This window comes from Hyperolius riggenbachi, chromosome 7 (genome assembly GCF_040937935.1).
Source record: "Hyperolius riggenbachi isolate aHypRig1 chromosome 7, aHypRig1.pri, whole genome shotgun sequence".
Taxonomy (NCBI): Eukaryota; Metazoa; Chordata; class Amphibia; order Anura; family Hyperoliidae; genus Hyperolius; species Hyperolius riggenbachi.
The window spans coordinates 119,184,101-119,209,030 of NC_090652.1; the positions used below are offsets into that span (position 1 = coordinate 119,184,101).

The 24,930-nt window shown below is 44.0% G+C and overlaps 1 protein-coding gene across 2 annotated transcripts in view; it reads right to left on the minus strand.

The window, feature by feature from the left end:
* Positions 1–24,930, minus strand: part of BAIAP2L1 (BAR/IMD domain containing adaptor protein 2 like 1) — a 149,787-nt gene that overhangs the window by 28,108 nt on the left and 96,749 nt on the right. For both annotated transcript variants that reach the window (XM_068244575.1, XM_068244576.1), the window contains exons 4-5: positions 13,713–13,774; positions 2,717–2,788 (exon numbers count right to left, since the gene is read on the minus strand). In XM_068244575.1, coding sequence (XP_068100676.1) covers positions 2,717–2,788; positions 13,713–13,774 — 134 coding nt within the window. The remainder of the gene's footprint in view (positions 1–2,716; positions 2,789–13,712; positions 13,775–24,930) is intronic.

Consider the following 24,930-nt stretch of genomic DNA (forward strand, 5'->3'; position numbering starts at 1 on the left):
ACCCCCGTTAGGTAGTGAGTGACAGCAGGGACCCCCGTTAGGTAGTGAGTGACAGCAGGGACCCCCGTTAGGTAGTGAGTGACAGCAGGGACCCCCGTTAGGTAGTGAGTGACAGCAGGGACCCCCGTTAGGTAGTGAGTGACAGCAGGGACCCCCGTTAGGTAGTGAGTGACAGCAGGGACCCCCGTTAGGTAGTGAGTGACAGCAGGGACCCCCGTTAGGTAGTGAGTGACAGCAGGGACCCCCGTTAGGTAGTGAGTGACAGCAGGGACCCCCGTTAGGTAGTGAGTGACAGCAGGGACCCCCGTTAGGTAGTGAGTGACAGCAGGGACCCCCGTTAGGTAGTGAGTGACAGCAGGGACCCCCGTTAGGTAGTGAGTGACAGCAGGGACCCCCGTTAGGTAGTGAGTGACAGCAGGGACCCCCGTTAGGTAGTGAGTGACAGCAGGGACCCCCGTTAGGTAGTGAGTGACAGCAGGGACCCCCGTTAGGTAGTGAGTGACAGCAGGGACCCCCGTTAGGTAGTGAGTGACAGCAGGGACCCCCGTTAGGTAGTGAGTGACAGCAGGGACCCCCGTTAGGTAGTGAGTGACAGCAGGGACCCCCAGTTAAATAGTGAGTGACAGCAAGGACCCCCAGTTAAATAGTGAGTGACAGCAGGGACCCCCGTTAATGAGTGAAAGCAGGGACCCCCAGTTAAATAGTGAGTGACAGCAGGGACCCCCGTTAGGTAGTGAGTGACAGCAGGGACCCCCGTTAGGTAGTGAGTGACAGCAGGGACCCCCGTTAGGTAGTGAGTGACAGCAGGGACCCCCGTTAGGTAGTGAGTGACAGCAGGGACCCCCGTTAGGTAGTGAGTGAGTGAAAGGGACCCCCGTTAGGTAGTGAGTGGCAGGCGCGCTCCCCACCTCACCTACCTTGCCGCTTCAGACCTCAGGATCAGCGGGCGACCCGACCAGATACAGCGGGCGCCGGGCACAAATATGCGGAAGTGATGTCGCTTCCGCATATCAGCGGTGTCCGCTAGGTCCTAGCGCCCGCTCTATCTGGTCGCCCGGCGCTGATCGAGGTCTGAATGGCAGCGCAGCGGGGACAGCAGGGCAGAGCAGGGCAGCGGCGGCCGGGAGATCCGTGGCACCCCAGGACAGATTGGGGGCACGCCCCCCCCCCCCAAAAAAAAAATAGGGCTAGCGACGCCCCTGTTGTGGCAGCTCTCTTCAGAAAGTTTAGCCAATCATTTAGGAGAGTTTGAATCTCTAATCTTTCTGAAGAAAGAAGAACAAAGCTGGCCATGGATACACGATACTTTGGTCTGCAGTTGCTAAGGCAGAAGCCACCTAAAGTTGGCCTACCATTTGCACTGCCAAAAAGCCCAAGGAAACCATGTGGCATGTTGTGCGGATTCTGTTTCAAAAGGTACTCAAGCAAAGGGTATCAACAATGCAGCTTGGAATTCTCCATATACTGCCATAGACACTTGGTGCAAGGAACCCACCACATTGTTACCTTGAACCAAACTCAATGCACGTGACCAATTCATTCTGCATTAACTGTTGTGGAAAAGCAGGTGTTCTGATCAGGTGACTGGAGGACTAATCAGGTCTGACTACTGCTTCACATGTAGCCTAAGGCTGCTTTCTCACCAAGACGTTGCGTTTAGGGGACGTTATAGGGCACATAACGTGCCCCTAACGCAACGCCTGGTGGTGTTGGAGCAGGACGCTACCAAGAGCCGCGTTACAAGCAGCTCTTGGTGTGCCTGCTCTGTCGGAGGTGCTGCAGAGATCACGCGAGCGGAGCTCTCCGCATCACGTGGTCCCGCCAGCCAATCAGCGGCCGCTCTAAGAAGTAAACACTGCAAGTGCAGTGAATGTCAAGTAGCCATGTGCCTGGCTACGTAGCGGCCTCTCCCAGCCTCCTCTCCGCCTCTGAAATAAAATAAAAAACACATACTGAGCATGTGCAAACAGTCTAACACGGCTTAAGCCTCTAGAACGCACAGTATGCTGCACTTCAAACGAACGTGCAGCGTTACTATGTAACGCAACGTGGGCCCTGTGAACAGCCCATTGATTTTTCATTGCTGTGTGGTGGGGTGCATTACAGGCTGCACTAACGTGCGCCTGTAACGTCTCACTGTGAAAGCAACCCAAATGGGAATCTGATTCGTCATCAAATCAACATTGTACTAATGAAAGTGCTTGAAAAATGGCTAGTGGAAGCCAGAAATGGACTGGTGCCGCCCAACTATTTGTTAAAATTGTTGGAATATATTTGTCTGCACACCAAGCCACTACTTGAGAAATTGCTGGACACTTTTTGAAACTAAATAATGTATCCTTTTTGCCAACTAAAGGACTGTATTACTGTTTTTACTAAGTACCTGCCTTTTATACACCATTGGTCACAGTGTTCTGACACACACATATGCATATCCTTACTCGCTCCATCTGCTAAACTTACAGCCTGGATTCTCAGGTATCTCTGACCTTCTTTTAAATTCCCAGCAAACATTACAATGATTAGTTCTATAACACAACAGCATAGCATACACTGGAACAAGATCAAAGAGCATTAAAACAAACAAAGAATTCCTGCAGTCAAAGTTTAGTTCAACATGTCGAATACAGTAGGAGAGACTGTATGATTACATGTGAATATGTAATGAGGTTGCATGCTGTGTTCTCACAAAGGCTATGGAAAACTTGTTACTTACATTCATATATTTAATATCTTGGTCTGTCTTCTTCTCTAGTTCTCCTATTATTTCTCTGTGGAATTTTTTGAACTGGATTAAAATAAAAATTACAATAATTTCAGAGCACATGAAAACATTCAATGGATCTTACATAAAGTCATGATTTAACAGTAAACTAAACAAAATTAAGCAATTTTTTTTTAAATTGGGATAGCGGCACATCTAGTGTATTTCAATGGCATCACAATTTGTCATGTGTTCGTATAGGATTTGTGTTTTGCAATTTTTCTGCGTTTAAAACTCATGTGGCAGCCCTGCTTTCTTTGTGTGTGCAATATGTGAATCATGTTTCAATGCAAGTCAATGGCAACATAGAAAACTTGCATAAAAAAAAAAAAAATGCACGATTGTAATGTTTGATACATATTCATGTACATTAAGTTCATTAATATTCACAAAAAAATTAAAACGAATTTGATTGTAAAAATGAAATTTGGTAAACAGTACGCACCAACAAAACAAAAACAAAGATAAATACACCCCAAAAATCTTTAAACCGTAAATTTGTGCATTTGGGAAATCACATGCAGTAATCACAATGACAAGTGTGAATGTGTTCTTAAAGTGGACCCAAATTAAAAATACAAGATTTCAGAAATAAAATCTATTTTCTAAATTATAATAATAAATAACAGCCTTTTTTGAGCTGCATGATGACAAATATAAAATATTTTACATTTATTGGAGGAACCCTCCCTTCCTTTCATATTGCCGGGACAGAATCCGGCAAACTGGTGGAGTAGATGGTGTCCAGCAAAGGAGGAATTGCTAATGGCTGCCCACTGCATAACCCTAGTTATGAAAAGAGAAGGGTGAAAAGCATGCACTGAAATGCTAATAGGATTGAAGGAGTGTTTATCTTTATATGTGTCAGAGTGGTGCAACTAAATATTTTCAATTAAAAAAATGTTTGGTTTGGGTCGGCTTTAAAGTGTACGAGGCAATAAGTGACATGATGAGATAAAAGTGTATATAAAGTACAAAACATTAATAACCAGGCTGTTGTGCTTGTTTTATTTTGCTGTCTGAAAGCGTTAATTTCTAGGCTTGGAAGTGACAGCTTCTATCTTGTTGTACCTTGTGGAAATACAGTAAACATCATGGATAAGCTAATTACAACCATAAAAGTTTTCCTGGTAGAATACAACTTCTGAGGGCAGGGAGAGATAAAATACATGAACTATTGACTTTTTTCTAATTCTGAGACACTTAATAGGCTGCCACTGTTGGGAGACAGTAAAACATTCAACCTACTTTGTAAATGTTTAAGTATTAAAGGAAACCCTGGGATACTTAAAGGTCATTTTTAGGTGCAGGAGGATAAATGTAATTGTTTATCTCAATTTTATTTTCACCTCAGGTTCACTTTAACTACTTTCGCCTTTTGGACGTTGCGATTACGTCCAAAAGGCTGCTGCTGCTCTGTTGCAGGCGTCTGCACTCTCCCGTGCCGCCGCTTGTTAGCCCAGAGATCAGTGAATGGGAACACAGTTCCCATTCATTGATCGAAGTCCCCGTTAGAAAGACAGACAGGCTTCTTTCAGAAGCCATGATCTTTCTTAAAAAAAAAAAAAAAAAGTTTCCCGTCCTCCCTTTACTAAAAAGTTTTTTGGGGACTGTTGCCATTTTGTGGCCAATTAGTAAAACTACATCTACACACATTTTTGTTTTTTTAAAGAAGTACAATTTATTACATTTAAAATTAACAGTTTACCCCCACACCCCAAAAAATACCCAAATAAATGTTTTAAATAAAAAAAAATACAATAAACAAACCATAAATAGTTACCTAAGGGCCTGAACTTTTTTAAGATGCATGTAAAGAGGGAATATTACTATTATTTTTTAAATTATAAGCTTGTAAATAGTGATGGATGCAAAACTGTAAAAATGCATCTTTATTTCCAAATAAAATATTGGCGTCATACATTGTGATAGGGACATAATTTAAATTGTGTAATAACGGGGACAAATGGGCAAATAAAATACGTGGGTTTTAATTATGGTAGCATGTATTATTTTAAAGCTATAATGGCCGAAAACTGCGAAAATTTTTTTTCCATTTTTTGCTCAATATTCCCGTTAAAATGCAATTAGAAAAAAATAATTCTTAGCAAAATGTGCCAACCCAAAGAAAGCCTAATTAGTGGCGGAAAAAAAACAAATATAGATCAAGTAGTGATAAAGTTATTGGCGAATGAATGGGAGGTGAAAATTGCTCGGATGCACAAGGTGAAAAACGACTGAAGACTGAAAGACTGAAGTGGTTAAAGAGCTTCAAGGTTGAATCGTGAACTTCCCTCTAATTGTGAGACAAGTACAAATAAGGAAGCATTTTCTGCACAAATTACATTTTAGCCCAGAAATCTTGCACAAGGGATGGTGCACATAGCAGCTACTCATACCACTAGTGACAACAGTGACAAGAGCCTGCATCAGAGGTCCTAAATCCATCTACCGTATTTGTTTCAAATGGCACAGGTCATGCTAAACAGCTCTTGTATTTTCTCAATTCACTTTCCAAGCCATTGTGTTGTATATTGGTATTTACTGGTGTCTTTTTGTAGTTGGTCACTAGGTTTGTACACATTTTGCTCTTTTCAGAAACGATTCAAATACTTTTTTTGGTATGCTCATATATCCCCTACTTAATTTGTAGGTGCTTGAAATACTGGGGGTGCCGTCATTTTGGAGTGATATTTAAAAAAGTTAAGGGGAACCCGAGGTGAGAGGGATATGGAGGCCGACATTTATTTTATTTTAAATAATGCACATTGTCTGGCTGCCCTGCTGATCCTCAGTCTCTAATACTCTAAGCACTTCGGGATGGACCAGAGCCGCCCTTTCCCTCTGTAAGTGGTGATTACTGTGTTTGGCTCTCAGTAATCACGAGGTCAGGAGCTCCTTGCCCATGATACGGAGCTCTGCGGTCAGCATACCAGCAGAGCAAGCGGGCTGCAGCGTCAAGAGAGCGGGGCGAACGACTGGCGCGTGGAATGTGTAAGTTGAAATCCATGCCCTGGCGGGCTTAGGCAGACATATAGAGGGCGTAGATTTTAACTGAGCTGGTCCGAAAGCAGTTTAGCCATAGCCCCTGAGCAAGCATGCAGATCAGATGTCAGTTAAAAATCAGGCAAGATTAGCTGCATGCTTGTTTCAGGTGTGTGATTTACACTCTACTGACCAGAAAGATCGGCAGGACTGCCAGGTAACTGGTATTGTTTAAAATAATATAAATATGGCAGTTTCAATAGGTCTCGCACCTCAAGTTCCTTTTAAAAAGGAACTCCAATGAAAATAATGTAAAAAAAAGTGCTTAATTTCTACAATTATGAATAAATGATTTAGTCAGTGTTTGGCAATTGTAAAAGCTTTCCTCTTCCTGATTTACATTCAGACATTTATCACATGGTGACATTTTTACTGCTGGCAGGTGATGTCGCTGGAAGTAGCTGCTGCTTGCTTTTTAGGGCCTATTTCCACTACATGCAGATTAGATGCAGAAAAACTGACTCCAATGAAAGCCTATGGGCCTGTTTCCACTAAACGCGATTTTTCTGATGCAGATATTCCCATAGGCATACATTGGAGTCAGTTTTTCTGCATCAATTCTGCATCCAATCTGCGTGTAGTGGAAACAGTCCCCTAGGCAGTCGGAAACCGCTGTTATTTCCCACAATGCAACAAGGCTCCCACAGTGTTATGTCAGGACCTCAGAGCTGTGAGGCGCTGACAGACTGTGGGAGGAGTTTCACCACAAAATCAGCCATACAGAGCCCCCTGATGATCCGTTTGAGAAAAGGAATAGATTTCTCATGGTAAAAGGGGGCATCAGCTACTGATTGCGATAAAGTTCAATTCTTGGTTACGGTTTCTCTTTAAAGAGAATTTGTACTCTAAAATTCTTACAATAAAAAGCATACCATTCTATTCATTATGTTCTCCTGGTCCCCTCTGTGCTGTTTCTGCCACTCCCTGCTGCAATCCTGGCTTGTAATTGCCAGTTTTAGGCAGTGTTTACAAACAAAAGACATGGCTGCTAACCAGCATGTGATAGGCTGAAAGGAGCTCAGTCTGTGACTCATACAGAGCCTGCAGGGGGTGTGGAGAGGGTGTGTATAGCTTCTGCCTATAACGAGCAGAGCAGCACATTCTTGCCTGAGTGCCTGAGCCCGAAAAAAAGACGACAAAGGAAAGAGGATTAGATTACAGAGATAATACAGCCACTGTGCCGCTAGGAAAGGCTGCAGTAAGACAGACCACATTAGAACAGGTAAAGGAACTTATGGGATAGAAGAAATAAGGCTGAAATTTTTGTTACAGAGTCTCTTTAAGCACGTTGCATTTCTCCTTTGGTACTGCTAGGATGGTCATGTCAGGACCCCCTTCTAAGAAATGTTAGGGCCTCCCTTTTCTACATGGTCAGTTTAGCAGATGTGCTTTAGCATTAGCTAAAATTGCAGAAATTCAGGTGGAGGAGTTAATCCACTGATACATAAATAATATGAGCAGCAGAATACATCCCCAAATGAAATGTGCCTGGGTGTTAAAGTAAGTCAAATTTAATCTCTGGGCTAAGACTGCTTTGTTCAATTGAGCAAGTTCCCCATTAGACAGGTTTTAACCCACCTGTCCTACTTTTCTTATCCACATTAACTCCCCTGCTATTATTGGTCTGGTCTGCACTATTGAAGTCATTAAAGTGGACCTGAACTCTTCACAGGGCAGAAGGAAAACCGAGAGAAATGCACCCTGTTTGTATTTACAGAGTTTAGCCTGTTTAATTCCCCCTCATCTGTGTATAATCAAAAGTTGTAATTTGATCTCTCCTGTGTCACCTGACTGCCATGACTGAGATGGCAGATAAGCTCATTTGAAAGTACAGGATGTTAACCCTATGTCTGTTTCCATGAAAGCAGGAAGAAAAAACAGTGCAGATTTATTTTAGGATTTGTGTCGGCTGTAACAAAGAAATATTTTTGTTTAAAGATTATTATGCTGTTGCGTATCTTTCAGAGCAGTGAGAAAGTTCTGAGTTCAGGTCCGCTTTAACTTAATGATGGTACCAAAAGTAAACACTGTGAAGGTTTAAAAGTTGAAACAATTTGATTTTTGTTTGGCTATACCATGCCTAATTTTTACTCCCAGTCTAGTAGTAAGAAAATTGTACCAACTCGTTTCTAACACAGGAAGGCCAAAGCCATACAGCATCTGTCCATGAATCAAAGATTATTTCTCAACTGGAGACTTAACAATCCATTTAAAAGTACCCCTGAACTGAGAGGAATATGGAGGTTGCCATATTTCCCTTTGAATAATACTAGTTGCCTGCCATCCTGCGGATAACTTTGGCTGCAGTAGTATCTGGATTATACACCCACAACAAGCATACAGCTAATCCAGTCAGACTTCAGGCAGACACATCTGATCTGCATGCTTGTTCAGGATCTATGGCTAAAAGTATTAGTGGAAGAGGAAAAGCAAGACAGCCAGGCAACTTTATTTCAAAAGGAAATAAATATGGCAGCCTCCATAACCCTCATTTAAACACCCTCAACGATTCAGTGTTTTCAGCAATACCTTAAAATATGCCATCAGCAAGAGACAACAATATTGAAATATTTATAAAACGGGCATAACTAGGTAGGTGATTTTATTTAGCGCATACTAGAGTTCTCTTGTGTACCTGAGGCAAACCCAAAGGAAACAAAAGAAAAACACTTAAGAGGGAAGCTTGTGGATCCTGCACACTTCCTATGTCCTCCTGGCCCCCACCATTACCGCACGCAGACCCCAGGAACATATCCGACAAGAGCTTCTTGGATACGTTATCGTGGCTTACGGATGGACTCCTCTTCATGCACGAGCGAGGTCGTATTGCACCTGCATGGGTATAGCCTCTGCTGAGCAGTAAGCCGGAGATGTTCTTTAAAGAAAGGCAGATGGGGGAAGATGGGACACCGAGGCATTTTCTCTGCCTCATGACATGCCTCTGTGTCCCCCCCAACTGCTGCTCTCCACCCCCCCCCCCACGCACTATAGCCCCCCGAGATTGGAGACATTATCTCGATGGTAAACACAGGGAGAAGGATTCCCTGTTCAAACTGGCCACCAGGGGTGTTCTTACAGGATTTTCACTCTCCCTGGCAGCGCCTCCTGCCACTCCCCCGCCTCCCTGCACGCTGAATGAGAGTATGAATCTTTCATTCTAGCGTCGTGACCCAGAGGTTACGAAAGTGAAAGTGGGCCAGTGTGCCCCACAGAAGTGGCTGAGAGCGGCGTTTTTTGCGGCTACCTGATCCACTCAGCCCCCCCCGGATCAGGTAGCCCATTTTTTTTTTTATCCCACCTCAGACTCTCTATAACATGCAGCCCTGTGCTACTGTTTGGCGTGGCATGGTCAAACTCGCATGGGTGTTGAACGGCCATGTTTGTGCACAAAGATGAGCGTGGATCAAAACTTCTAGAGGGTCTTGGGCAGCGGCCTGGAGGAGGATGTAGGAAGCCTCTAGAGGATCCAGAGAGCTCCCTCTTCTTAGGCAAGTATCTCTTATTTTACTCCACCTCAGGTTCTCTTTAAGCAGCAGTCTAGGAATAAAAAAAGGCCTCTATGGATGAATGGAAAGGTTGGAGATAAAATGAAGTGGAAAAAGAATGCCTATAAGGTCCTAAAACAGGAGGGGGCCGAGGCTGTATTAACCTTCCTGGAGGTAAGCCCGAGCTGAGCTCGGGCTATGCCGCGCAGTAGGATTTCTCAGGCCCTGCTGGGCCGATTTACTAACTTTTTTTGCAACATGCAGCTAGCTCTTTGCTAGCTGCGTGTGCATTCCGATCGCCGCCGCTCCCGCTCGATCGCCGCGCCCCCCCAGACCCCGTGCGCTGCCTGGCCAATCAGTTCCAGGCAGCGCTGAAGGGTGGATCGGGACACCCTTAGACGTCAGTGACGTCATCCCGCCCCGTCGACATGGCGACGGGGGAAGCCCTTCAGGAAATCCCGTTCTTTGAACGGGATTTCCTGATCAAAGATCGGCAGAGACGATCGAAGCGGGTGGGGGGTTGCCCATGTACAGCGGCTATCATGTAGCGAGCCCTAGGCTCGCTACATGATTTAAAAAAAAAAAATTAAATAGTGCTGCGCTGCCCCCTGGCGGTTTCTAATAGACCGCCAGGGAGGTTAAGCAATTATAAGGAGTGCAATAAAAATTGTAAAAAATAAATTAGGCTGGCAAAGATTGAAGCTGAAAATCAAATCGCTAGGGATATCAAATCTAACCCAAAGAAGTTTTACAAGTACATCAACTAAAAAAAATAAATAAATAAATTAAAAAAAAAAAAAGAAAGAAAGGTAGACAATATTGGACTCCTACAGCATGAGGGAGGGAAACCAATGGTGGATGACCAAGGTAACGCAGAGTTATTAAATGCTTTATTTGCTTCTGTCTTCACAAAGGAAACATCACTGTTGCAAATTACAGATGAGAAAGGGCCTCAATCTTCCAATTGTAATATTAAATACTTAATGCGGGAAGAAGTGAAGGAAAGGCTAAATAAAAATGGATAAGGCACCTGGCCCGGATGGCATGCATCCTCAGGTCCTAAGGGAATTAAGTTCAGTTATCGATAAACCCATTTACTGTATCTTATCTTTTGTGACTCTCTTTCAATGGGCAGAGTTCAAATAGATTGACGTATGGCTCACGTTTTCCCATTATTTAAGAAGGGCAAAAAAAATTGGATCTGGGAAATTATAGACCTGTAAGCTTAACGTCAGTTGTGTGCAAACTATTTGAGGGGAAACTAAGTCTTCAAGTCTTCATAGCAAAAAATAAACGTATTTCTCAACATCAGCATGGGTTTACTAAGGACCTGTTTAACACGCTCAGCTTTTAAGGTGGTGAACGCTAGTGTGGATATTGGGAATGCTGTTGATGTGATATAATTAGACTTTGCAAAGACCTTTGATGCTGTTCCCCACAACAGCCTGGTGCAAAAGTTGAGGATGCAAGGACTGGGGAAAAGTCTGCATGGATAGAGAACTGGCTAATGGACAGAAAACAAAGACTTGTGGTCAATGGATCATATTCAAACTGGGTGACTGTTTGCAGTGGGGCCCCACAGGGGTCAGTACTGGGTCCAGTGCTCTTCAATATGTTTATTAATGACCTAGTAGATGAAGTAGAAAGCAATGTTGCCATTTTTGCTGATGATCCAAAATTGTGCAGAAACAACTACTCAGGAGTATAGTGACATATTGCAACAAGATCTGGATAGGATGGCTGTAAGGGCACATAAATGGCAGATGAAATTCAATGTTGAAAAATGTAAAGTCACCCATTTTGGTCTTAACAATGGTCTAGCACCATACAAAATAAACGGAAACAGATGAGGACATCAAACTTGGAGAAGGACTTAGGAGTACTAATCGACAAGTTAAATAATCGTATTCAATGCCAAGGCGCTGCAGCTGAAGCAAATACAATTTTAGGATGCATTAAAAGGGAAATAAAAACTCGAGATGCTAGCATAATATTGCTACTGTTTAACTCTCTAGTAAGGCCACATCTGGAATATGGAATTCAGTTCTGGGCACCACATTACAGAAAAGATATTGCAGTTTTAGAGCAGGTGCAGAGACGAGCAACAAAATGGATACGAGGGATGGAAGGTCTCACTTACCAGGAAAGCTTGCTTTGCTTAACAAGGGTGAAAAGGGATAATTTGCATATTTAGTAGTAGTGCATTGTGGGTAACCACAAATGTTCACTTATAACTGAATTATTGCAAATTTCCTTCTGTTTTAAGAAGGCAATTACACCAAGCTTTGCTTTTTTAGTAGGAGGGCTTTGGGGTTCCTTTTATCCCCCTATACATTCCTAGTAGTTTGGGTCACCCTGAGCTGCTTGGTTACTCTGTTGTTACCAGGAAAGGTTAGATAAACTGTGCTTATTTAGTCTGGAGAAAAAAATGCCTTAGAGGAGATCTAATTAACATGCATAAATACGTCAGAAGGCAATATAAAAGCTTGGCGGATAAGCTTTTTGTCCCTAGGCCTTCTGAAAGGACTAGAGGACATGATCTGCGCATGGAGGAAAAATGTTTAAGCCATTTATTTAGGAAAGGATACTTTATAGTAATGGTGGCCACTAATGATCCAATCTTTTTCATCCAATCTTACCAAATCTATGTAGTATAAGGGTAAATGGAGTGAATATACTAAATGGATACTTCAAGCAGTTACCTTATATTACATAGAAATGGTAAGATTGGATGAAAAAGATTGGATCATTAGTGGCCACCTTAAGAGTGATTAAGATGTGGAATGCATTGCCACAGGAAGTAGTTATGACAAATTCTATATCTGCATTTAAGGGGGCTTAGATGCTTTCCTTGCATTGAAAGACATCCATGGCTATAATTACTAGGTAATTCCCAGTGGTGTTGATCCAGGGATTTTATCTGATTGCCATCTGGAATCAGGAAGGATTTTTGTCCCTTTTGTGGCTAATTGGACCATGCCTTCTAAGGGTTTTTCGCCTTCCTCTGGATCAACAGGGATATGTGAGGGAGCAGGCTGGTGTTGTACTTTATTCTTTGGTTGAATTCGATGGACTAACTATGTAACTACCGTATATACTCGGGTATAAGTCGCAAAATTTAGGACTGATTCAAAGTAAAAAAGTGGGGGGGTCGACTTATAGTCGCATAGTCCTAAATTTTGCGACTTACAGCCTGAGTGGGGTGAGGGTGTGTGTCATGGATGTGGGGTGTGTGTGTGTGGAGGGGTTACTCACCATCCATCGCTGGGCGCAGTGTCCTCTTTTCCTCTCTTCTCCCTCACTCGCGCGTCTGCCCCCTTAAGAGAGATGGTCCGGCTCCCGATGTCACATGACGTCGGGACCGGAAGTTACCGCGCGAGTGGAGGAGAAGCGAGCAGAAGAGAGGAGACTGCGCTCAGCGGTGGATGGTGAGAGGAGACTGCTGCAGCGGCGGGGAAAGCGGGCATGGAGGCAAACATCCCACCTTCCACAGCCTCTATCCTCCATCTACTTCCTCTCCCACGCATCCCCTTGTGCTGATACCAGCGTCTCCTGTGATGATGTCATCACAGGAAACGCTGGTATCAACGCATGGGATGCCTGGGAGAGGAAGTAGATGGAGGATAGAAGGTGAGATGTTTGCCTCCATGCCCACTCTCCCCACCGCTGCAGCCTATACATGGGGGCAACTGTACTGGCTACCTACCTATGCTGCTGGCAACTATACTGGCTACCTACCTATACTACTGGCAACTATACTGGCTACCTACCTATACTAATGGCAACTATACTGGCTACCTACCTATACTAATGGCAACTATACTGGCTACCTACCTATACTAATGGCAACTATACTGGCTACCTACCTATGCTACTGGCAACTATACTGGCTACCTACCTATACTAATGGCAACTATACTGGCTACCTACCTATGCTACTGGCAACTATACTGGCTACCTACCTATGCTAATGGCAACTATACTGGCTACCTACCTATGCTACTGGCAACTATACTGGCTACCTACCTATGCTACTGGCAACTATACTGGCTACCTACCTATACCGGGGGCAACTATACCTGGCTGCCTACCTATGCTGGCTACCTATACTGGAGGCAGATACCTGGCTGGCTTACCTATAGACTCTATAGACTTACCTATAGACTTATACTTGAATAATTGGAAAAATCCACCTTGTGAGGGTCAAATTTTGGGGGTCGACTTATACACGGGGTCGACTTGTATCCGAGTATATACGGTATATAATGCACAAATGCTGAAAACAGGTTGACTGTAAACGCACATTGAGAGAAATCATACAAGTTTTCTGTGCATCAGAGAGTGCAATGCTCCCTCTGAGGTATCAATGTTGGGCTGTAGTAGTAGTTTTATGCATGCGATATAATCAGTATACTTACATTTTCCTCTAAGCTGTCATTTAGCTTTTTGTGTACAGCTGAAATATCCTGCAGCACTGTACCTGCAAAAGAAACAGAACATGAACTAATACTGAAACAAAGCAAATGGCTACTGACTGCTGCTGTCAGGAAAAGCAAACCATTCCACCTGTATATTAATACACAAGCTTTTGAATATTATTCCCATATTTCCTGGGAAATTCCAGACAGGTGACATTTCAGTTAGTCTTACTGCAATTCTTATTCGCGGACAGCATTAGCCTTAATCAGAACAAAGGGCTGTGAACCCATGGCGCCAGCACACGTCACATCTCCATGTGTACGATTAGATAACGTGCACATTACACAACTTATAGTAAAAGCAATGGTCATGTCATGAAATTATCTGGAGCAGTGCAGTGTCACATGACTAGTTTCAGAAATGTCCCATGTTAGAATGTGTTTGTCATTAGTTGCAGTTTATTGACAGTCAACACATAAAAACTTGTTCTGGACTTATAAGAAATACTAAACATTCACCAATTCAAAGTCCCAAATACAAGATTTTTAATTCCCTCCTTTTTGATCATTTTTTTCCTGGAGCACAGCCATCTGTGAGGCTGTTTGTTGAGACAATTACCCCATTAACCTTAGTGAAGGGGGCAATACACAGAAATACATACTGCAGTGCAATATTACTTCATAAATGAAATGCACTGACTGGACCAGGAAATCTGTTCTGGATTATTTAAAATAGCAAGCTACTGTGTGGTATAATATTGCAGATCTCATCTGTGGAACAAAAAAAAATACTGTGTGGGAGTACCTAAAAAAGTCGGACACTGTCATTACAAACTCACCCTAGTACCCATTGTGAGAATTTGTATTATTTGTCATTTTTTTTAAACACAGGCTGTCACAGGTTTATTCATGTACATGTTACTGTGGATGCTACATACAACTGTAACCATATAACCGCTAATTTACAAACCTCTCAGTCACTCGAGCCATAATTAGGTACGACCAACATGAAGGTGGTAAATACTAACCACTTAGTAGGAAACTGCTGTCCAAATGCTAGACCAGTGGGTGGTCATCTGCAAAGTGCTTTTTTGGAGAGCAGGCGGCAAGTGGCGTGCTTGGCAGTACCATAGCCTGATATTTTGAATGCTGGCGGGTCCAGTAGCTTCAAAGTACTAGATTCCTGCACTTTGCCTACTGCACCCGTCGGGCTCTGGGTGGGTTCAATGAAGTGCTCGTTAAGAGTAACGAAGCGCCCTTTACAATAGCTAATCACAGTGTAATTTCACTGCACACGCTATGGCTGCATAGTGTGCGCAGGCAACTATAACTCTCTCTAGACTCATTAAGCTGCTCTGTTGTAGCAGTGCAGATTTGTGAATCAAGCCCATAGTGTGAACTAAGCCTAAGAACCTGAGCACACTTTCCATCCACACATCAATGTCACAGATTGAGAGAGGTGGACACAAGGGGATAGAAGAGAGTTAGTGTGCTCAGCTCCTGAGTGTTAGCTGTAAAGGAGTGTTAGTAGTGTAAGAGTGAAGGGAGGGTTTAGGAGATGTGTTTGATGTGAGTAGTAGTGATGAATAGTATCAGTAATCTAAAATTACCAATATTGATACTATCAGCTACTCACAGTAAACTCATTAACATCTATACAAAATGTATGCTGTCAACTGGCCTAAGGTAGAAGAAAGAAAATGCATTTCCCAGCATCACTAAAGGGTGGATTTCATTCCATATATCAGAATTTTATGAAGTAACTGAACAGTTCACATCACTAACTGCTCCTCATTCGGGCTTCTAATATAATGGATTTGCAATTCCCAAATCTGATTACCTCCCTCTCCTGCTACTTACTTTGTTGTGCTAATATTCTCCTTCTACTTGCTCTAATCATGAATACCTCTACCACACATTGCAACACTGTTGTGCTCAAAGGGTTAAAAAGAAGGTATAACATTAGCAAGCTGATATTAATGGGCCTGGCAACCAGGTTTGTGGACACCAATAACTAGTACAACAATAACAGCAGTAATAAAAGTGACAGCATTGCAACCTCAAACCGCAATAGGCTGGCTTTGAAGAAAACCTGAGCGAAACTTTTCTCTACCTTAACCCTCCCACCTCTGCCATGTTCTACAAACCAAGATAACACTATGTGTTTGTAAAGTGAGGTCATCTCACTTTGTTGGCCAGAGCTGTGGTCACAATTTCTTTCTTTTGCAATCCTGAAAATGACCTTACCTCACCTTTCTTAGTGTTCTTGGGTGACAGCAGACAGCTGCTGCAGACATTTAATGGTTATTCCAGTCTCTGTTGCTCCCCTGCTGGAGGTTTGTTTACACTGCAGAGTTAGTCAAGCAATGCTGCTGTCTTCAGAACACACAAGTCTATATGTGGAGCCAGGTTTATGAGGTAATTTCAAAACGAGAGACCTAATTTCAGACATCCTATAAGCAGAGGTGAATAATTAATAGCGGGGCCCTAGGCAAGTTGTAGATTTGGGGCCTCCTTGCGGTCCTTTTGGTAAGCTGAAGAGGAGAGAGGTCAGAGAAGGTGGCAGGTGAGCCCCTTGGCACCTGCCTAGTTTGCCTGGTGGGTAATCCTGCTCTAATAAGTGTTTTCCATAATATGCAAGTACGGTATATACAATACAACCTGAATAAGCCAAAATACATTTTCTATCTAAAGTTTTCCTGTCTAGTCCTCCAGAGCCCGGAAATAAAAATGCAAGATATGCGTGTGTGCTTTATGCTTCCTGCTTTAATATGCACTATGCCACATTACACTGTTTTTATGGTAGATATGCTATAAAAGAACTCTGTATTGCAAAATAAAAAAAAACAATAAAAAAAGAGTCATGTGAAAGGTCTATTGAAAAAATCAGAACTATGTAGGTAGAAGTTCTCAGTGAAAGGAAAGTATATGATGTTAATATAGCTCTGCTATGCAGCCTACAAATGGCTTGATTCACAAAGCGGTGCTAACCTACTTAGCACGTCTAAAGTCTTTAGACGTGCTAACCAGGGTGCTTAGTAGGTTAGCACCGGATTTCTCAATCAGATCGCGCGCGTGCAAAGTCCTATGCGCACGCTAAGTCCCATAGGCTTTAATGGGCACTTCATGCAGAGCGCCCTGCGCTCTGTGCAGTCCGTGCGTAAAGTTTTACGCGCATACAGTTTTGCGCACATAAAGCTTTGCGCGCAAAGAAAACTCGTTTAGACGTGCTAAGGGGGTTTTCACAGGCGTGCTAACAGTTAGCACCGCTTTGTGAATCAAGCCCAATGTGTTTAAAGAACACTGAACAACCATTAAAAGCTAAATTCCCTCTTATGCCCGTTTATCAATGACATTTTACCTGTGAGATAACTGGTCTTTTCATTTGCCTGTCTTGCCTCTTGTCACTGCAGAGTTCGTATGTCAGAAATAAAGTAAATCAATTACCTAGGCTCATTTATAACACACTTTTAAAATTACAGTATTTTTCATGGATGACCAATGTTGGTAGGAATAAGAACATAAGGAGGAGGGCTGAGCCTTTGTTACCAACAGGGGCCACATTAGACAGCCTCACTACTGGATTCCAACCGAGCACCCAACAGAAGTCTGTACAGACCATACAATTAAAGGGAACCTGAAATGAGAGGCACACAGAGGCTCCCATCTTCATTCCCCTATAAACAATGCCAGTTGCCTGGCCATCAGGCAGGCAAGCTTGCATTATTTATCAAAGAATAAAGATGGCTGCCTCTGTATTACTCTCACTTCAGGTTCCCCTTTAATAGACAGTGGCCAGTAAAATGACAATGAATGACTGTATGAATGACTGTAGAACAGAAACGTGACCCTTGCATTGAAAAACACAATCCCTCCTATGGTAAGGTGGTTTAACATATATCCTGCACTGGTAATCTCCTGAGCCTTTCTTATATTTACTCACTAATACTAGTGAAGCCTCTTTTACATAAACCAGTTTATGAAAATTTGGAGTTGTAGATTTGAAGGTCTTCCAGTGAACGGACCGTGTAATACTATTCTTCCGTCACATACAGACATATTTAAAGGAAAGAAGTCAAATTCAACTAGACTTCTTAAGTACTCTAAGATTATGCTTTGCCACTAATCCAAGCGGCTTCCTCAGTCTTCTTTATTTTTAGTCATATTTTGCATCAGTTATACTTTATGGGTGGAGTCTTCTAGTCACACACATTATTTATTACCTAGGCTTTCTCAGTCTGCGGCATCTTGGTGTCAGGAATAGTTACGTGGTTGCATAGTTATTTGGGTTAAAAAAAGACATGTGTCCATCGAGTTCAACCAGAATAAGGTGACTGAATTCAGCCAAGGAAGCTACATGGCTTGTTGGTGAAACTTCAACACAAGGTTTTGACATTTTTTCTGCTAGCTATAACTTACTGGTTAAAGGAGAACCCTCAGAGACACAGAAATGAAACTGGCCAAAAAAAAAAAAGCAATCCCACCATTCTCTGCGTATAAAAACATACTTTCACAGCAGAGAGTTAATGGCGAATGTAATCACTGCTGTCTGAAGCTTTCTGAGGCATGTGCCTTCACTCTGCCCCCCTTCTTTTCTGCTGAAGTGACTCAGCTATTGGAAGGGTGATGTGTCTGTTCAGCAGAGGAAGCAGAATCAAAACAGTGGCAGAGAGTGTCTTCTGCCTTTGCCAATGAGACTAAGCTATCTTGACCAGCTCTCTGCAGTGAGAGTATACTTTTTTTTACACACAGAAAGTGTTGGCCCGTTTTAAATGTTCTTTTATGTAACAAAGAGTAGTTACTGACATTTTAGTTTTGGAAATATATTGCCACTACTTTAAAGAGTAAACTTGAAAACTAAATGATAGCTATTGTGCGAGCCTGGTCTTTATTATAGTTTGGACCAGGGGAGTTGGAGCAATTTTTGGGTACCTGGAACTGGAGGTTTCATGTAATGAGGAGTCAGATGATTTTTTTTGTACCCACTCCTTGCAAGGCCTGTGGTGTTGTAGTCGAGGCCTTGGAGTCATTTTGGGTACCTAGCGTTGGACTCCGAGTTGGTGGTTTCATAAACTGAGCAGTCAGAATTTTTGTACTGGCTCTGCCGCCCTGGTTTGAACCAGAAATTACAATGGTATTTAGGCACAATTTACATGGATATGTTACACCTAGCAGCTGTAGTTCTTCATCCAAGCTGAGTTATTACAATAGCAGACTTTAGATCACACTGCTCAGGAAGCCTACTAGTGAAGGCACGAGGAGGGGGGGGGGGGGGTGTAGTAGTCGTATTGTTATGGTGTGCCTATGCGTCATAATGTGGCCTATACCAGTGATCATTTCTAGTACACGGAGTAGTTGCAACACCTGAACGAGGAGTGATATTGTGGCTGCCATATTTATTTCCTTTTATGCTGGGAAAACACCATGAGATTTTTTTTTTGGCAGATAGATGGTTCAATAGATAATTTACGCCATGTCCGATCAGATTTTCGATCGTTTTTTTTCTGATCAGCAAAACTGCTGAAAAATCTCATTGTGTATTCCCAGCATTAAACAATATCAGTTGCTTGGCAGTCCTGGTAATCTCTTTGGCTGCAGTAATATCTGGATCACACACCTGAAACAAGCATGCAGATAATCCAGTCAGAGCACCTGATCTGCATGCTTGTTCAGGGTTTATGGCTAAGGCCCCGTTCACATCACTGCAAACCGCCAGCATTTTTTAAACCGCTTAGCACATGTTATCCTATGGCAGTGTTCTCATTGCCGCGATCACGGGCGTTTTGCAATTAGCAATAATCGCAAATGAGTTACCTGCATAGTTTTGGCGGTGATTGAGCAATCACAATTAGCATGTATAGAACCACTAATCGTGATCGCTCTCAAAACTACTGTGTCCAGTGATTTTTCTCAGTTAATCGCAGCAAAATCACTCCCGCAAAACGCTAGCGGTAATCGCTAGCATTTTGCGATTTTTAGTTGTGAACTAAAAAGTATATGATGCAGATTATCAGCAGAACAGCCAGGCAGTGTGCATTGTTTAAAAGGAAATAAACATGTCAGCTTCCATATTCCTCTTACTTAAAGAGGAACTCCAGTGTAAATAATGCAATAAAAAATGTGCTTCATTTTTACAATAATTAGGTATAAATGATTTAGTCAGTGTTTGCCCATTGTAAAATCTTTCCTCTCCCTGATTTACATTCTGACATTTATCATATGGTGACATTTTTACTGCTGGAAGATGATGTAGCTGCTGCTTGCTTTTTTGGCAGTTGGAAACAGCTGTAAACAGCTATTTCCCACAATGCAAAGGTTCACAGACTGGAAACTGCTAGGAGTACCATGGTCCTCAGAGTTTCTTGTGGGAGGGGTTTCACCACAATATCAGCCATACAGATCCCCTGATGATCCATTTGCGAAAAGGAATAGATTTCTCACGTAAAAGGGGTTATCAGCTGCTGATTGGGATGAAGTTAAATTCTTGGTCACGGTTTCTCTTTAAGGTGTGCTTTAAATGACCTAGTTTCTGAACATTTTTACCTCCTTAGGATAGTGGTTAAGGACCAGGTAAATACTCCTCATTTCGTGGTGCAATGCAGTAAAGGGTTAGCAGGGAGGGCACTGGCACCATGCATACTAACCTGCCATAAATCTCTTCTAAGCTCCACTCCCTTGTTTTCAATTGCTGCTGTCTCAGAGATCTGCACTTTGCAGATGCTTTAGAAAAATATTGCAGATACGGTAGCTAGGAGTGGTGGGGAGACCTGGACAGAAGAGGGGGTCTTAACCAAAGACAGACAGGTCTGGAAGAAAATACTCGATTGCCCTATGCTTTGGTGGGAGCAACAGGAAATAAGTTCAGTTGCCACATGATTGCTTGTTCCAAGACTGCTGCTTGACCCTGACCCCCACACGACAGTGCTGTCAGAGCTGCCCTCTATACGTACAAGACTGTTTCTGCCACTTGCATCGCCGCAGAGGTTGGGGCCAATGTTAGTGAGAATCTGCCAATCATGAACCATCCTCAGCGTGCTCTGTACAACCATGTCTCTGTGTTGCCACTCGGTATTGTGCAGAGATGATGGGTGGCCATACATGTTAACCCTAAGCCTAATCTGCAAGTGCAAGCAACAAGGTGCAATCATTGGCAAAGCCATGAATATGTATTTAGTGTAGTTTCACTTTCAAGTCAATTCCCCAACTAAAAACGGAGCCTTAGCTGAAACTAGTATTCATTAGAAAGCATAAGAAAGCACTACTGAGCCGATCAAAAGTGGTGGGTATATTATTAATTACAATAGTATAAATACAAACTGGCTTAGTGGGAACCTGTAATAAGAAAGATATGGAGGCTGCTATATTTATTTTCTATTAAACCAGTGCTGGGCAAACTACGGCCCGCGTGTGCTGCATCACCGGCCCGCTGACAGGCGACCGGATTTACCTCCTCCCCCCCCCCCCCTGCAGAGTTGTGAGCAGACGGCACGGGATTGAAACTCACCTTGATCGCAGATTCCCGCGTCACGTCTCCAAGGTAACAAGGTGTCACATGACAGGACGTGCCACTATGTTACACGCTGGCCCCGCTGCCCGCTAGCAACTCTGGAGGGAGGAGGGGGGGGGGTGGGTTTAGAATTTAAGGCGCACAGTCCGGGCCGCTTAAAGTATACCCAGCCCTTTTTTAAACAACACCAGTTACCTGGCCTTACTGATGATCAACCTGACATCAGTAGTGTCTGTATCCAACTTAATTGAAGTTAACACACTTGACAGAATATATTGTAATACATCTCCATTTCTCAATACAGACAAGTGCTGCCGTTCAGCATATAGTAAATAAAAGGGATGATTTGCCTAGACTGGTAGAATGGATATGACATTTGTTTATTTGTATTTGTCTTGTCCCTCAGCTGAAGAAAGAGAAAGGTGTGACCAAACCATCAGGAAGAGAAGTTGCTCATACTTGCTGAGCTGCTTCGTGCTTGTTTACCCGGTTATGTACTTTTCCATTCCAATTCAATGCAAGATGAATATTTAAGAGTCTTCTGGCACGCTTACAGCTCTGCACAGCCTCCTCCCATCATCAGCTGTTTATTAGGACTAGAGCTACCATGCACCAGCACAGCAGCAAAGCTTACATTTACTGATAGTCTACATACCTTCTCCAGCTACTCTTCCATTAACTAACACTACCTGCATAGAGCTGGGCAATATTTAGTCCAATTGGACATTCAAATATCAGTAAGAAGGGTCTGCACACCACAATCCAAACATCAGTGAGAAGGATCCACACACCGCAATCCAAACATCAGTGAGACGGGTCCACACACCAGACATCAGTGAGACGGGTCCACACACCAGACATCAGCGAGACGGGTCCACACACCAGACATCAGCGAGAAGGGTCCACACACCAGACATCAGCGAGAAGGGTCCACACACCAGACATCAGCGAGAAGGGTCCACACACCAGACATCAGCGAGAAGGGTCCACACACCAGACATCAGCGAGAAGGGTCCACACAACAGACATCAGCGAGAAGGGTCCACACACCAGACATCAGCGAGAAGGGTCCACACACCAGACATCAGCGAGAAGGGTCCACACACCAGACATCAGCGAGAAGGGTCCACACACCAGACATCAGCGAGAAGGGTCCACACACCAGACATCAGCGAGAAGGGTCCACACACCAGACATCAGCGAGAAGGGTCCACACACCAGACATCAGCGAGAAGGGTCCACACACCAGACATCAGCGAGAAGGGTCCACACACCAGACATCAGCGAGAAGGGTCCACACACCAGACATCAGCGAGAAGGGTCCACACACCAGACATCAGCGAGAAGGGTCCACACACCAGACATCAGCGAGAAGGGTCCACACACCAGACATCAGCGAGAAGGGTCCACACACCAGACATCAGCGAGAAGGGTCCACACACCAGACATCAGCGAGAAGGGTCCACACACCAGACATCAGCGAGAAGGGTCCACACACCAGACATCAGCGAGAAGGGTCCACACACCAGACATCAGCGAGAAGGGTCCACACACCAGACATCAGCGAGAAGGGTCCACACACCAGACATCAGCGAGAAGGGTCCACACACCAGACATCAGCGAGAAGGGTCCACACACCAGACATCAGCGACATCAGCGAGAAGGGTCCACACACCAGACATCAGCGACATCAGCGAGAAGGGTCCACACACCAGACATCAGCGAGAAGGGTCCACACACCAGACATCAGCGAGAAGGGTCCACACACCAGACATCAGCGAGAAGGGTCCACACACCAGACATCAGCGAGAAGGGTCCACACACCAGACATCAGCGAGAAGGGTCCACACACCAGACATCAGCGAGAAGGGTCCACACACCAGACATCAGCGAGAAGGGTCCACACACCAGACATCAGCGAGAAGGGTCCACACACCAGACATCAGCGAGAAGGGTCCACACACCAGACATCAGCGAGAAGGGTCCACACACCAGACATCAGCGAGAAGGGTCCACACACCAGACATCAGCGAGAAGGGTCCACACACCAGACATCAGCGAGAAGGGTCCACACACCAGACATCAGCGAGAAGGGTCCACACACCAGACATCAGCGAGAAGGGTCCACACACCAGACATCAGCGAGAAGGGTCCACACACCAGACATCAGCGAGAAGGGTCCACACACCAGACATCAGCGAGAAGGGTCCACACACCAGACATCAGTGAGAAGGGTCCGCACACCACAATCCAAACATGTAAAAAAATGTTTCCTGCTTTCAGAGGCCGCTTAACAGCAGAACTCTCCCTGCTACCATTCGCTGGCTCTTGATCACGTGACATGCATGGGGTTTCGGGGACCAAGGGGATCCCATGCTACCATTTTTTGCAGGGGGGGCCCTGTTAAGTTCAATTACACCCCTGCGAGCATCATTAGGCCTGTGGTAGAGGGGGAAGGGGAGAGTTTGAGCAACACGGACTGAACTCTCGACAAACATTTCTGGCTACAAATTCTAATAATCTGGGCTGCAGGTAGTGGCAGGGTAAGGGCTACCGACCAGCCATAAAACAAAATATATGTGACAGGCTAACCAAGAAGCCTCTACACACAAAAAAAGCAAAAGAAGTTCTACCACTAAGGCTAGGTCCACACTAGAGACCAATCCGGAACATTTTTTGCAGAATGATGAATTGTGTAATCTACAAGATCTGTTCACACATGTCCACTTTAAATGGTTCAGCTGCAGTAACAGAACACAAAGCCCTGTCCTACATGACTCTTCCGGACACCCAACTGAGTATGGATTTGACTGCTAGGGTTTCATAGGGCTCTGAGGTGGACACCAACAAATACTAGCATGGATGGACAGTGGATCGTACATCAGATGCAATGTGCCTTCCCACTTTCAAAAGCCAGTGTGGTGTAGACCTACCTGCCAGAATGGGAGCAGATTAAGATTATTCAATACGGGAGAGGCTCCTGAAAGATAATCCGGTATCAATTTTTAGCTCTAATACACAGTTTCACATTCAGCACTCAACTCAAGGACCATTTGTGCCAGGAGTTTGGTTTGAACATTGGGAAAGAATGAAACAAGGGTTCTCATTGCTGCTTCAATTAAAAAGTTTCAGGTATAAAAATAAGACATGGTCACAGGGTCCTGAGAAAGAAGAGTTGGCTGTAATGCTTTGTCATAAGTAAGTGATGTATCCTTCGGTGAGCACCTATAAAGTCTAGGAGAGGCATCACCTTGTTTACGCAGTCTAGTCTAATGCTGGGCATACACGTGTCATCCGCGCGGATCGATTCCCGCTCGTCCCCGCCGGCGCTCCTCATCAGCCGCTCGATTCCCCACTATTGTCCGCCAGCGGTGATCGAGCGGGGAATCTGGCAGGTCATCGGACCTGTTGGATATTATCAATCAAGCCATCAGCGGCTTGATTGATAAGAGCGCACCTCGCCGTGTATGCCCAGCATAAAAGATCCGAGACCCAGAAGAAAGGACCATTCCCCTCTTGCACCCGATGTCTCGGCAATGCATTGAGGTGGCTGTACACATTAGATTCTTGGTAGAGACTGCTCTGGCTCAGCTGAGAACCCATTACTGTGTGTACGAGGCTTTAGGGTTTGGCATTGTTTTGGAGCAGAGAAAGTTGGTGATTCATGTGAATGGCAAACTAAACAGGAATGACTGTCAATCTAAATTGCAG